Source organism: Acanthisitta chloris, unplaced genomic scaffold (genome assembly GCF_000695815.1).
Source record: "Acanthisitta chloris isolate BGI_N310 unplaced genomic scaffold, ASM69581v1 scaffold3309, whole genome shotgun sequence".
Taxonomy (NCBI): Eukaryota; Metazoa; Chordata; class Aves; order Passeriformes; family Acanthisittidae; genus Acanthisitta; species Acanthisitta chloris.
The window spans coordinates 53,974-67,753 of NW_008691871.1; the positions used below are offsets into that span (position 1 = coordinate 53,974).

Sequence of the window (13,780 nt, forward strand, 5' to 3'; positions counted from 1 at the left end):
CAGGTAGGCAAAAGAAAGACAAGTTTCACACTATGACTTTTAATTCCTACACAGTACCTTTAGACTGTCACAAATTTATCTAGATGACCATGAGGTATGCCCAGATTAAGAAAAATGAGTACAACAAAACCTGATTTGTAGCTAAACTCTTATAATTTATTAATTAATAATTATTGCAGCAATTCTCAGTTTCTCATGGAACAATGTGACAAAGTTTTCCGGGAAGGGCAGTAAAATCCCAGCCATGTACAGCCAGGATGTTGCAAAAGCAGCCACTTTGATATTCATCAGACACAGGAGAATTACTTTTCCTTTAAGCTGCTCTAAAATTTTCCTTAGGACAAAGCTTATAATTAGGAACTAGCAAAATCTTTGTAAGCACAGTGGTGCAACACATGTTCCTTGTCTTAAAATACAATTCTGTGACTGCTTGTTTTGAGGGAAAATGTTCTCCTTACAGTCTATTTGCAAAACATCTTTCAGTTGCCTAATGCCTAAAATATTTATGGTTAACAACTCTCTCCCTTTAAACAGCTTCCTTGTGTCAGGAACATACTACTAACTTGAGAAGAAATCAATTCAATAAAGGCTTCTGAACTTTTCCTGTGCTGACTAGTAAAGGAAGTAAAGACTGCTGAAGTGTTGGAAAGACTAACTCCAAGCTTTCTGTAAAGACAGAGACAAAACACATAGTCTGGAGGACTCAGCAAATGGTAAATTTGTACACAGAATCTGTATTTCCTTAAAGAATTAGACTGATGCCCTAATTTCTTGTACATGCAATAATGGATGTACTGCAGCAATTTGGAAACCATTTTTCAAAATCCACACTGTGGATGCCAGATTCCTGTAAAGTGGTCGGGAAAGGCTACTGCACCTGTGAATTCTGTTCTTCACCAGTACATGTCAGTGCACTTTCTCCTTAGGTACAGTGTTTCCTACCTGGCTGCTGGTCTGGCAACTGAGAGAAGGAAGCTGATCCATACAATTCCTTGTTGAGAAAATGCAAAGCAACAAGAAACTTGAAACAATAATTAAATGTTTGAAGAGATTCTTCTTTAAAGCCTCACTATACTTTTTTCCTCATAATAATACGCATGAAGACTAGAAACAAGGGAGATTAGTAGTTATTTAGGCTCATCAATTTAAGAGAGCTGTTCTTTGAGAGATTCCCAACAGGAACTAGGGAACCTGCATCTTCATGTTAAAATACCAGAAACTGTAATAGCTATCAAAGATCAATTGACAACTCCCTGCTTTTGGTGATTTTCCTCCCATATCTAACTCAGTGTATCTTACCAGGTGTTTGCTTGAAGCTCAATGATTTCTGATAGTTTCAAGAAAAGACACAAGTTGGAAAAATATACCACCTTGAACAAACATTTTTCATGGCTTCCAAAGCCATGAAAAGAGCTTTACAAAAACTTCTACTACAGTTGAAAGAGTTCTCTGCTATTTTGCATCAAAGCCATAAAAAGACAAAGAGGGATTCCTGGCTCGGTAAAAAAAAAAAAACAAAAGCCTAAGGATACAAAGAAAAAGGACTACAAGAAATTGAAAGGAAGACAACATGGAGGGTAGAGGGGCTCTGGAGCCAGGCACAGAACAGATCTGTGCTGACAGAATTTGGGCTTTATTGTGTGGTTCCTGAATTTCTGCTTTCCTCACTTATATGTGGGAAGACACCTATTACTTTCTTTTATTCCCTTAATAAAAAGTAACAGGCTGATTCTTCATGTTGTCATTTGGATGATTCTGGTTATGATTTGGAAAATACAAACTATTATATCCATAATAACTAAAATTGAAATAGGAATGTTTTTAAGTGTCTGAAACAGGAACAAAAGGCAAACCTGAAGTGCCTTTTGTGCCTGCATGGCTATTAAAAAGGAGTATAAAATGGCTGTAAGAAAAAACACTTAAAATTTCTTGATTAAAAAAAACAGCCAACAAAAATCCTCAAGCACAATATTCAGCTACCCCATGAAACACCTCTCCTAAGTCAACCGCATAAATTTTCTTTCTGTGCTGTTAATGAGTGTAAACTATGGCTCTTAAAAAAACTTCACCTGCTCTCTGGAGTCAAATGGACAGAAACAGAACAGGTCACTTCCCTCCAGCACTACATAAAAGGGAGAAGGAGAAATCAGAGCAGAAGGACAGAGTACTTTGATAAAAAGGACCACAGAAAACACGGCAACGTCTAGTTGGCCTCATTTGTGATTTGTTCCTGCCATATACAGTCCTGTGCTCCAGAGCATACTTGGGCACTGCAGAAGGGTGTTAAGTGCCTGAATTCAGACCCTGCTAAGGAAAGCAAAAACTCCCCAGCCACAGTGCCCTGCCAAATGCAGAAGAGGCACTTGGCACAAAGGTGCAAGTGAAGCCTGTGATATGAGTGCCCTGCATTATCTGCTGAACTTGTTTTCTGCCTTAGCTGATTAACAGGACCTTCAAATGAGAAACAGATAAGTAGCAAATAAAAATGTGGGTCATAATTGAAAATGCAGAAGAAGAAACAGCAAATTAGAATTAGTCCCTCCCAGTAGTTGTCTTGGGGGTAGGCCAGGGATACTTAGTCCAGGCAGGGCTAATGCTGGAGAAGAGTCAGAAATTTCTGACTAAGTTACTAGTCAGCTCCTCTTCCCTTCCTGGAGCCCTTTCCAGCTGGCTCACCTTCACTGGCAGATGTAAAATACTTCTGGTCCACTTCACAAGGGGACTGAAAGAACTCTAATATAAAGGATCAGCATAAACCTAATTGAAGAGAAATAGGTGCTGAAGCAGTAACTAGGCCACATTAACCCGTGTGTCCTTTAAAACATGAAGGTATGAACTAGCGTTTAGAAACCAATCATGGGCTAGTTAGATGTAAAATGTTTCACTAATGTAAAAGCTACAAGAGATGCTCTAATCTTTGATTACCCCTGAGGCCATAACAAACTCGGAAGCATATGAATTGCTGATTATTTTCTATGATGATAGAATCTGAGAAGCTGCTGATAATGCTTTTGTGCAGACCGATAGGGTCCTTGGCTGTACCACTTCAACTAAATATGAGTCATGTAGTGCTGCTCTCATTTCAGGACAAGGTAGAATATGCTGGAGTTATGAGATTTCTTTTTTTGGGGAGAGTATATAACCTTTACAGGGAGATGCAGACAGTGATCATGAAGTTTGCCTTGCAAGATAAATCCTACCTTTCAGCCACTTTAGCTGAGGCATCATGATCACTTCCCATGATGTGACCACAAAACATCCTTTCTTCATTCAGTACAGAAGATGGAGGAGGCAAAGAATTGGGAGGGATAGACAGAGAATGGCAAAGAAGGTAAAGTTGTGTGGTGGAAGCCAGTGGGTATAAAACTGAAGATTACGTTACAATAAACACACAGTGAGGACCATGGTAATCTTAACTTTGATTTCCACTGATTTTATATACTTGACTCTGAACTCTCATAGATTTTTAAATGTAATCACTATGCTAGTTGTTAACTATTAAGGTATTTTTAGAGTCATTTTACACTGTGCTGTAAAAGAACTCTGCTTAAACAACACCTGTTTGGTACACATCCATTCCAAACTGGAGGTACCAATTTGGGAAGTTCCTATAATGACATCTCCCATTCTTTTACAAACAAGAACATTTTAAGTAAAAACAGCTGCTAATTTGATTCAAGCTAAGACCAAGGGGTATGAGTAACTGAGCAAGAGCATTTAGAACTTGATGCCAGGACAAACATGATGTCACATTTGGATCCGCTGCTGCAGCATTTCTGAGAGGGTTTGTCCTTCCATGCAGCAACTCAGGTTCAGGCTCTGGCAGTCTGATTATGCTTGTCCTGTTCTGACAAAACTGTTTGCTGCTGATGTGAAAAGACCAGGGAAGACAGTGCCTATTCTGCAATACCCCTTTGCTTGGAACCCTTCATTCTGCCCTTAGAAGATCACTTGCTGGCTGATCTGTTGAAACAAAAAGGCTTTATTCCCCTTACTGAGGAATAAAGGCATGTATCAAAGGACTTAGCACAATCATTCCCCAATTATTTTTTCCTATGTAATAACCAAGTCCTAATGAACAAAGACAAATTTAACTGGGACGTGAATTGACAATTACTATACATACATTCACAGCATTTTTAGAACTACTAATGTTTTTAAGAGAAACTGAAGGGAGACAGTTATAATAAATTACAGTATTTCATCAGGAAAATAAGACATAATTGGGGTAGGCATTTCTTTTACAAAATCAGGGTCTGCTCAGTACTTCAGTTGAAAGTACCCCATGTGGAGAGAAGCTAGTGATCAGAACACTTTCACAAACAAAATGGGAACACTGATGTTTCATCTGGAGCATCACAGATATTTTCAGAATTGGAAACTGTCAAAGTTAACTATATAAGAAAGGGTTTACCCCAGATTTTAAATATATTTCCATAAATAACAGAAGTTCTTCTGGGAAAAAAACCTGTAGGGGGTGTTCCTTTAAAGATGCTTGTAGTTAATACATTTTACCTTGTTTTTCCTACCCTAGTAGTCACTGTATCTAGCTCTCATGCAGAAACTTTTCCGTTTTGAGGCCACTGATATCAAGTTGGAAACCACCCCCTGGCAAGGTTTAGAAAAATGTTTCTGTATCTGACTGCCATTGAAAATGAACAGGTGGATCCAAAGAGGTTTTCTCTTCAGACCCTGTTTCTTTTTGCCACTTTCAGTGAACACATGCAAGCACGAGCAGCACCCTGGTAGGGTGCCCTCAGGCCTACTGAAGGCAAAGAGAAGGAGGGCTGCACAATAGATGTTTTACTTTCTGCAGTCCTTGACAAGTCCTCCTGTGAATGAAGTGCATTTTTGGCTCTTCTAATATTTGCTTCCTGCACAAGTTGAAAGATTGTGGCACTTTGGATAACGTGTGTTATGGGTCAACTGGATTTAACTTCTATGACTCAAAACTACCTCCTGGAAGAACGTTTTTTTAAACACTTTTATATACCTCTGCCACCAATTTAGACTGAAAAAAAAGGGAAAAACCCACGTTTATATATACACAAATATAGAAATCTACATTTGCAAAGGTCGTGCTAAGTTAGAAAGAAAGGAAATGTGTGACAGCTGGCATTCACTGTGCCTCTCAGTAGATAATCATGAATGATTTAGTTTTCCAATGAGCTTTGAAGTCCATTGTGAAAGACTGTTAGGGAAAATCAATACCTGCAAGATAAATGGCAAAGTCTGTGAATTAGAAATAGAGAAGTACTGAACCACTGTCCCTCAAAACAGAGAGTTTGAACATGCAGTGTCTGTGGTGCACAGCAGCATAATTTTCTATAATTATTTAGAATTGCAAGGGAGGAAGTAGACACCGAGTTGATTTGTATTTGCTGATTACTCCAGGTCTCTTTCTTCATTTTTTAAAAAAGAAAACTCATAGAAGTTTTGGGAGGAATGACGGGTGTGAAAGATAAACACTCCAGGAAACAGGCAAATGAAATCCAGATAAATATAAGCTAGGCAAAAACCAGTGTAAATATCCAAATTAATCTGTCTCTAGAGGCTACTGTGATAAGCAACTTCAATAACACCACCATAAGAAAATAATGTTAGATGACCCTAAAACTGCAGCATCTCTAAAGAAAAGTTTCTCTTAGTCTTCATGAATGGTTCTGTGAAAAAGCTCATCTATAAAACCTGTGCAACTGAAAAGCAGACAAAGCAGAACTGAATAAAATTCTCAAGTGTATTAGGAAGAGGATGGAAAATGAATATGAATTCTATCATGCCTAGAAGATGTGAATCATACATACACAGCTTTCCTAATGTTGTATTGAGTCTTGGGCCTGCACTTAAAACATACCTGGATTTTTTAAAAAATCTTTTCTCTCTTTGCGCACATGCACATGCCCACATCTCCTTTATAAATGCACAGTTTTCATATACATATTTTGCAATGATTTAGTAATATTTGCCACTACCTATAATAAGCCTTGGGCTGCTGACATGTGAAAGAAGCTGGCTGATATGTTACCTCCTGGCTGATACGTTACCTCATAACCATCCCACACACCAATGTGCTGTAGCACAAAGCTTGTCAGCAAGGAGAATTTGCAAGTCATGAAATTTTTAAAAAAAATGCTTCAGACAGAAGTTAATTTGTGAAAGGAAACACTTGGCTGTGGTTCAGCTGATCAGTGTCTGGTGGTGATGACACTGCTTCCCTTTCCACACCCCCACAACTACAGTGCCAAGCTCAATGCCCTACAGTTCAGGTGATGGTCATGTGAAAACAGAACAGACTCGCTGACTTGGCAGAAATGACCCAGAGTAGTTTCCTTCCTGTTCCCATTAGCTTAAATGTTTCAGCTAATGACAAAGTGTGATAGCAAAAAAGGCATTTTGATAATATTTGAAGCAATTTCATGAGCTGTTAAAGAAGTGAGAACTACAGAAGGGAGTATTTGTGTTACTGCTGCTCTGATAAACATGGAGAACTACAGAAGCATTATTTTGGTGATTATTTTTTATTTTTAAGAAAAGCAACAACACCACAAGATGCTTTACCACAAAGCAAAAAGAACAGGTTCACATTTTTCATCCTGGCTGGCTGTGCAATTTTACACTTTCGTGTTGTAATTATACAGAATTAACAATATTCTTCAGTTGCTTCACTGGCTGTATTAGACTTAGCTTGCTTCATGTCAGTGGAGGATCTAGGTCTTACCTGTCATACCTGTCTTTCCATTAGCTTTTGGGTTCTCCTCTTTTTCAGCATGTGGAAATACATGTGCTCAGACAACCACTCAAAATTATTCTATCACTCCTCAAATCTCTCATAGTGTTGTTTTTTCAATGTGCAAACGCCACCTCAACAGACCAAGTTAAAAAACAATTGGCCCCATTCAGAGTCAGAAAGCTAGATACCAGTCCAAGCCTTTTGCACATGGGAAAAGCAACCACCAGGGCACAGACAAAAAGGGTTCCCTAGAACTCTGTCAGCAATGCACTGTTTTAAGGCAGCCTCAATACTGGATATTAGAACCAGATTGGAAAGCATACACTGAAGCTAAATGTGGAAGCACCTTTACTTACTGTGTTAAAATTTGGGAAGAATCCAACAGCAGAGCTGCTGTCCACAGGGAAGGACATAAAGGGTTTGATATCCAGGGAAGGCTGCATCATCAAGGTAGGTGTGCGCACAAGGGTGGGAAGTGTAGTAGTGCCTGCCAAGAGCAAACAAAACCAGGAATTCATAGTATTCTCCTTTCTGCAACACACACAGTATAGCTGACACAACTGCCAAGAAAAAATAATACAGGGAGGTAATAAAGAGGCTCTGTAGGAGTTAATATCATTAAAAGAAACCTATTTACACACACTATAGATAAGGCACAGCTCTCCCCTATGGATACTCAGACGCTGAAGAGGAGACATACGGTATATAAATCACATTGGCAGGTAGAATAAATCCTTTCTACAGCTGAAAAATTGTTCTGTGCCAAAAAGGCCAGGATGAGCACCCATAAAACTCAGATGCTTTTGCAATTCATGGTTGCCTACTAGATCAGCCAGCACAGACTGTAAGCTGAAATCCAGAGGTTTGTTTCCAAACAGTGAGCTACATGTTATTTTTATTTCCTCTGACTATCAGGTGCTGCATGAACACCATTTCATCTAACATGTTAAAAAACACCCTTTTTACAGGGCAAGGAAAATATTAGAAAACAGCCAACAATTGAATAATCAGCTAGTGTATAAACAGACACAACTCTTTACATGCAATGCAAACTAGCATTTTCTGAATTGGAGCCCAGATATCTGTCTCCAAACAAAAGCTTTTCAGAAATCTATATGCTGAAATTATTTCTATATACACCGAAGAATCATTGACCACCAAGTTCCTGAAAGAATGGGGAGGCACAGATATCCATTTTTAACTAGCTATCTGCCCTATTCACACAGTAAGTGTGCCTAGTACACACCTTCCAGCTATGCCTGTGGGAGCATTTTTTTCCTGAAATCATACAAAATAGATTTCAAATAAAATTTTCCTCATTGATATAAAAAGTCCAAAAAATAAAAATCTTAGTTTTTTCCTTCCTGGGTTGAATAAATAATTCAACACTGTCTGGAGCAGGCAGTGAAACACAAGTGTCCCACACCTCTAAAGGAGGGTGAGTCACTCTCTACCTCTCCTACCTCTGTCACAATTTCTCCATAATTACCTCCTTCTCCTACCAGTGGCCAGCAGCCCGGAGCATAACCAGCCTCTTAGGAATTTCCCTGGTCTCCAGCAGAGCTTGCACAATACCTGAGTTTTTTCGTTATATAAGTCATCTGAGCTTATTTAACCCAGTCAGGAACCAGGAGGGGTGAGGGGACAGAGGGGAAAGGAGGGGTTTAGAAAAGTAAACAAGCAATTTTCCCCTCTCTTGTCCCATAACATCAAATGATTTGAATCTACTTGCAAAATGCCAGGCAATCCATAGGGGCTGCTAAGTACCTATGCTAAGTAATGAAGACTGCTTTATTAAGGGATCTCCCTTTCTGCCTATTAAAGACACAAAACTGAAGGCAGAGCAGACACTTTCCTCCTTCTCTTTTCACTGTCCTGGCTCCACAGACAGTTTCAAACCCATCTTATGGTATCCAAGAGAAAAGCTGAGTTTAAAAGCCAGATGGGGCTGTATGGATTTTTTGGATGACCAAACACTTACAACTAGCCCTGAGCTCAAATTTTGTTGATGCTGAAGAGACAGACATTTTCATCACAGCTGCAGCAGAGTAAGCATTATATTGTGGTCAAGCAGATGAATAGCAGTCTATAATCTATTCTCTGTTTCTTCTATAGGAAAAGTGTGATGATTGCACAAGGATGGATCACTGACAGCTATGGAGAGAGAACTGTTTCACACCATCCCAACTAGGCTGCACAACTTAAAAGGAAAAATATGCTTCAGAAACTTTCCGAGAATATTCTCTCCCTTCTTCTTACTTTCATAAATGTCAGCTTTGTTTCTGCATAAGCCCACAAAACTCATTGACAGTTGTGCCTAATTAACTGTAAGTCAAAGCTTATTCAAGTGGAGTCACAAACGTCAAAAAGCTAAAGGCTAACATGCCTATAGTTTCTTATTCATATCCATAATGGAAAAGATGCATCAATTGGAAAGCAGTGTGTCAGAGGATTTATCCAAAGAAAATATCTTCAAGCGCAAAAATGATTATTATTTCTACTAGCTCATTCTGAAACAGTAGATTTACATAATTTGGATTTCAGAGTTGCATTCAAGCAGGAACTACGTTGTATTCAATTACCTAAAGTGCCATCATCAATCTAACTTCAGCAAGTTTCTCTTTGAAGTTCCTAAGCAATTAAAGATCTGTGAATTTAAAAAAGACCTGTCCTCTCTTTACATATGCATACTTCAATGAAGCTATAGTTACGTATTTTAACACAGTTTTTACAGAAAAAGGTATAACACAATAGACTTAACTTGTGACTGACATTTAAAATAAGTGTTAAGTTAGGTTTCTGATGCTGTCTTTATCCAATGTATAGAAAGCATTTAGCACAAAATCTTAAATAATTTAAAAAAAATTAGCATCTTCCTGCAAAAAATGCAACCTTCTTTGTACTCCTTGGGTGAGTACAGATCATTTCACAGGACAAAAACATTTGAAATCTCTCTGCAGTTTTGCAGTCCATGGTGTTTCTGCTGCCAGAGTAATTTATGACAAGTAGACTAGGATACATTCAGAGTCCATACAGAACAGAAAATATATACATCTACCAGACTGATTAGTGAAGACATTAATAATAAGAAATCTGTTCACTTCTGTTTGTCAGTTTACTACAATTGCCAATAAAATATGAATGATCCTGTTGGACTGAAGTTTGACCTTCAGACCCACCTTTGGAAGGCTCTGAAAGAATTACCAGATCAATGTGATCTAAACTACAAGTAAAAGCACTTCAGGACAAAAATAATCAAATCAAATGGAATAGGGCAGTTTTACACTGGCAGTGCTCCCAAAGGTCAAGTAGATTCTCATCACCACTCCACCAAATCTGTATGCAGACCTGAGCTAAGCAGGAATACTGGCATAAGAAATATGTTGCTGACAAGCTTCATTATCTTCATAAATTTAACAGATGTTTACCATTTCATTAGCATTTTAATGATAAAGACAACTTACCATGTCAAACACAGATTGTTTTAAACAACTTGTAAATCTCTGAAATAAATATAACTGATCTTTCTTGAAAATTCATTTGCTTATTTCAGCTTCATAATTATTAAAAGCATTTTATCTTTGTAGCTTTAATTTTTACTCCCACAGCAGGAGTTATCTATGCATTGGAAATGTGAGCCACAGACTTTGCTAAAAGGCACTGATCCTCACTGGTTCCTTTGACCCTTTTCTAAGAGGAGGAAAACAGGTTTTCATCTCATCAGATGAGCCAAAATGTCTCACTAGACGTTTTTCTTTCTCTTGAAAAACAAGTCCCTGTGTAACAGGTGCTGCTCCTTTTTATCCACATATATATGGCTTCATGTACACTGCAGTGCACTGGGACACTGATGTTTTTCCCAAAGTTATGAAAGGTTGTAATCTTTACTCAAATTTAATCAGTCTGTGACAAATAAGGCATGTAATCAATAGATTAAGAAGTGAAAGTGACAGTTTTTGGGAGCAATTAGAAAGTTTTGCACCTGTTACGCCTGTGGCAAGATGTGTACCTATGGCCAGGGAGACAAGCTTTAGCCAGGTGCCAGAAAGGGGACAGACAACACAAGGACTCGAAGAATCTCTACCAACCACCCCCACAGCTCTTTTTCAGCTTCACAGAAAAAAAGTAGATGTCAAGACTAGCAAGACCGCAGTTCTGGCAGAGGCAAATCACAATTAACTTTGACCATGGTTAACAGTCACTGCTCCTCTTTTTCAGCTAACAGTGATGCCAAGTTCAGCCAAATCGACCACACAATTTCTTCCTTTGTACCTCCTGAAAACTATTTGTGACAGTACTACTTCTGTAGTTTTCCTCCTAAGTGCTTTTCTTTGTCACTGAAAAACACATAAAAAAAGATGCAATGTCTATTCATTAATTCCTCTGACTTGGGTCAGTACTAGACCATTACACAAAAAAACTCAACAATACCATGACAAAACTTACTCATCTAAAACACAATACCATGACAAAACTTACTCATCTAAAACACATTTTGTGAAGTATTTTAGTTTACATAAAGAAATTAATTACCTTCCAGACTTAAAAGTAAGCTCTTCCAAAGTCTTTGTTAAAGGCAACTCTGTAGAAATCTGAAGCCATGCTCAAGTCTCTCCCTTTTTTCTACTACCTAAAGATATTACTACAATGTTTTAATCCTCTGATCCAAGGAAGCAATCCACACTCCAAACAAGAGCAGTGGAAGAGTAACTGAAGCACTATCAGGACTGAAAAAATCATTCTATTGACAAATTTCTGCAAACTGGACAACCTACATCCACCTCAGATTGCACGTGGTTGCTGTTCTTTTAACTTGTGCCATGGACAGTATTGTTGGAAATTTTCAAAGGGACATTGTTTGAGATATTCACACCCACCACACTACGTATATGCATTACACTGACAATACTCAGTTTATGGACAGGCTGTGTTGCTTTTTTCAGCCCTGATTTGTCTGACCATTTTCAGCTATGAGGACCCTTCACTTTCTACAAGTTGAGTACTCTGATCTGGTCAGGAAACAGCAGTAATATAACTTAGGCAATGGATGAGTTCTGGGCTTTCTCCTCCCTTCCCTTCTATGGCACAGCTGTTTTTAGACACTGCTTGAGCCAACAGTATCCCTTTGAGGGAGGATGACAACTTGCCCCTTTCATTTTGCCCACATTGGCTGAATTAGTTATGGACTACAACCAGAGTGTGCACAGCCACCTTGCCTTTAGACCTCACACTGTCATCTCCATCTACAGCATTTTCCTTCAGAGCTCCAGAAGGTGGAAGCAGCTCCCTGGAGGTATTCTGAGATAATTCTGCATGTATTCGTCTATGAGCTTTTTCTGGGACCCTACAGATTCAGTACAGTTTATGAATTTGACAGTGGAAGTCTTGAACATTGTCAGAAATATTTATTTCAGTATGTGGCTCAAAAGTCCAGTTTTATCAACAGGTTAGAGCCAGAGGTAGTACCGAGGCTTTCATATTGAAGAAAAATCTCTTCAGTTCCATTGCCTATGCCCTGCAAAAAAATGCAAAAACCCACCACCACTGCTAAAAAACCCAACGTGCACAAGACTTTCCTACTGTTGCTTATAGGCAGCTTCATGGGAAGATAAGCACAAACAAATTATGTTTATTAAAAAAACTTCACCTAACTAAACCATAAAAAAATTGAATAGTTTTCTTCCCTTTTATCTGATGCCCCCATTGCATCATGCCCCAAATCTACCTGCTTCCACCACTGCTTTCCCTGACAGGTAAAACCAATCCCTTGCAAGTCGCTACATCTTGTTATTTAGGCATTTATATGACTCTAGCTCCTGAGATGTTTCACAATACTTAATATAAATATTAGTCTTTTTTCCTTTTCAGTATGATAAGTTTCCAGGATTTATAAATATTCTAACTTCATTTGCTTACTTACAGCTATACATGAGTATTGGAGGATGTCTTGTGTTTCTGTTTATGACTAAGATAAACTGATACAAACAAGTTAAGTGCAAGTAAAATATTTCTGAGTTTCTGAACAGCAGGTGTTTATATCAAAATGCTTAAAGAAAAATCTATTCTAGAAGCATCCTGCTAATAATACTCATGGAGGTGAGTATTAACACAGTCACCCCTTTTATATAAAGAAGTGAATAAATACAGCATTTTAATAGATTGTTTTCATCTTTCGCTCAGCAGAACAAACATTTCATCCTTATAATATGGTACTATAAGTCTTATGACACCTACAGGTATTCCAGTCTGTCAAAAGAAGTCAGGGAGAGATAAGGCCATTACCTCAACGAATTTTCCCAAAGGATAAATTAACTTGATCCTAAGGGATAACTCACTATCCAGGCAACTTAGTTTTAAAGATAACTTGAAGCAGAAGCTCAGCATATATGAGACAGGGCACAAGGCCTAGTTGAAAACAGGAAAAATGCTAACAAGTTCTTTTCCCCCCGAGTACCACACAAACTAACATACCCATGAAGAAGGATGCAGTTCCTTTTGCAGTTTAAATGATTATCAGAGCTACAGATATGCATCTTTTAAAACTTGGAGAGTACATTGTATCCATATCTTATAATTATTATTCAGATATCAATGGACTAGTCAGATTTCCATTGGCTTATTCATGAAATTAAAAAGCACAAATCACACACACCCATCCATGTTTGGCAAATAAAACCAGGTAAATCCTCAACAGACGTGTTGTTTTCTCTTTTCAGAAGCCACAAGGAAAGGCAGCAAGAACTGGTATAGAAATTACAGCTACTCAACAGCATGAAGGAAGAACCTCTGTGTGGAACACCCATAAGGCAAGTGACAAGAAAGCACTGGTCCAGGTCCAGCCTTCCATAGCAACATATGGATATGAAATGATATGCCAAACATTTTGCACTCCATTTGGAGTTTGTTTTTCAGTAGATGTTTTGGCATAGCCAGAGGCATCTGATGCAACTTCATTGCAAGGTACAAATTATATATGGTACAGTTTAAGCTCTTCACACTCAAGAATTACTTATTGAAAAAACATGTTAGGTTATGAAAAGAATTATTTCC

The 13,780-nt window shown here is 38.3% G+C and overlaps 1 protein-coding gene across 1 annotated transcript in view; it reads right to left on the reverse strand.

The window, feature by feature from the left end:
• ZNF385B (zinc finger protein 385B) overlaps window positions 1-13,780 on the reverse strand; it is an 85,937-nt gene that overhangs the window by 45,260 nt on the left and 26,897 nt on the right. Inside the window, exon 2 of the mRNA XM_009082395.1 lies at window positions 7,087-7,217. Within this exon, the coding sequence (XP_009080643.1) occupies window positions 7,087-7,217 (131 nt within the window). The remainder of the gene's footprint in view (window positions 1-7,086; window positions 7,218-13,780) is intronic.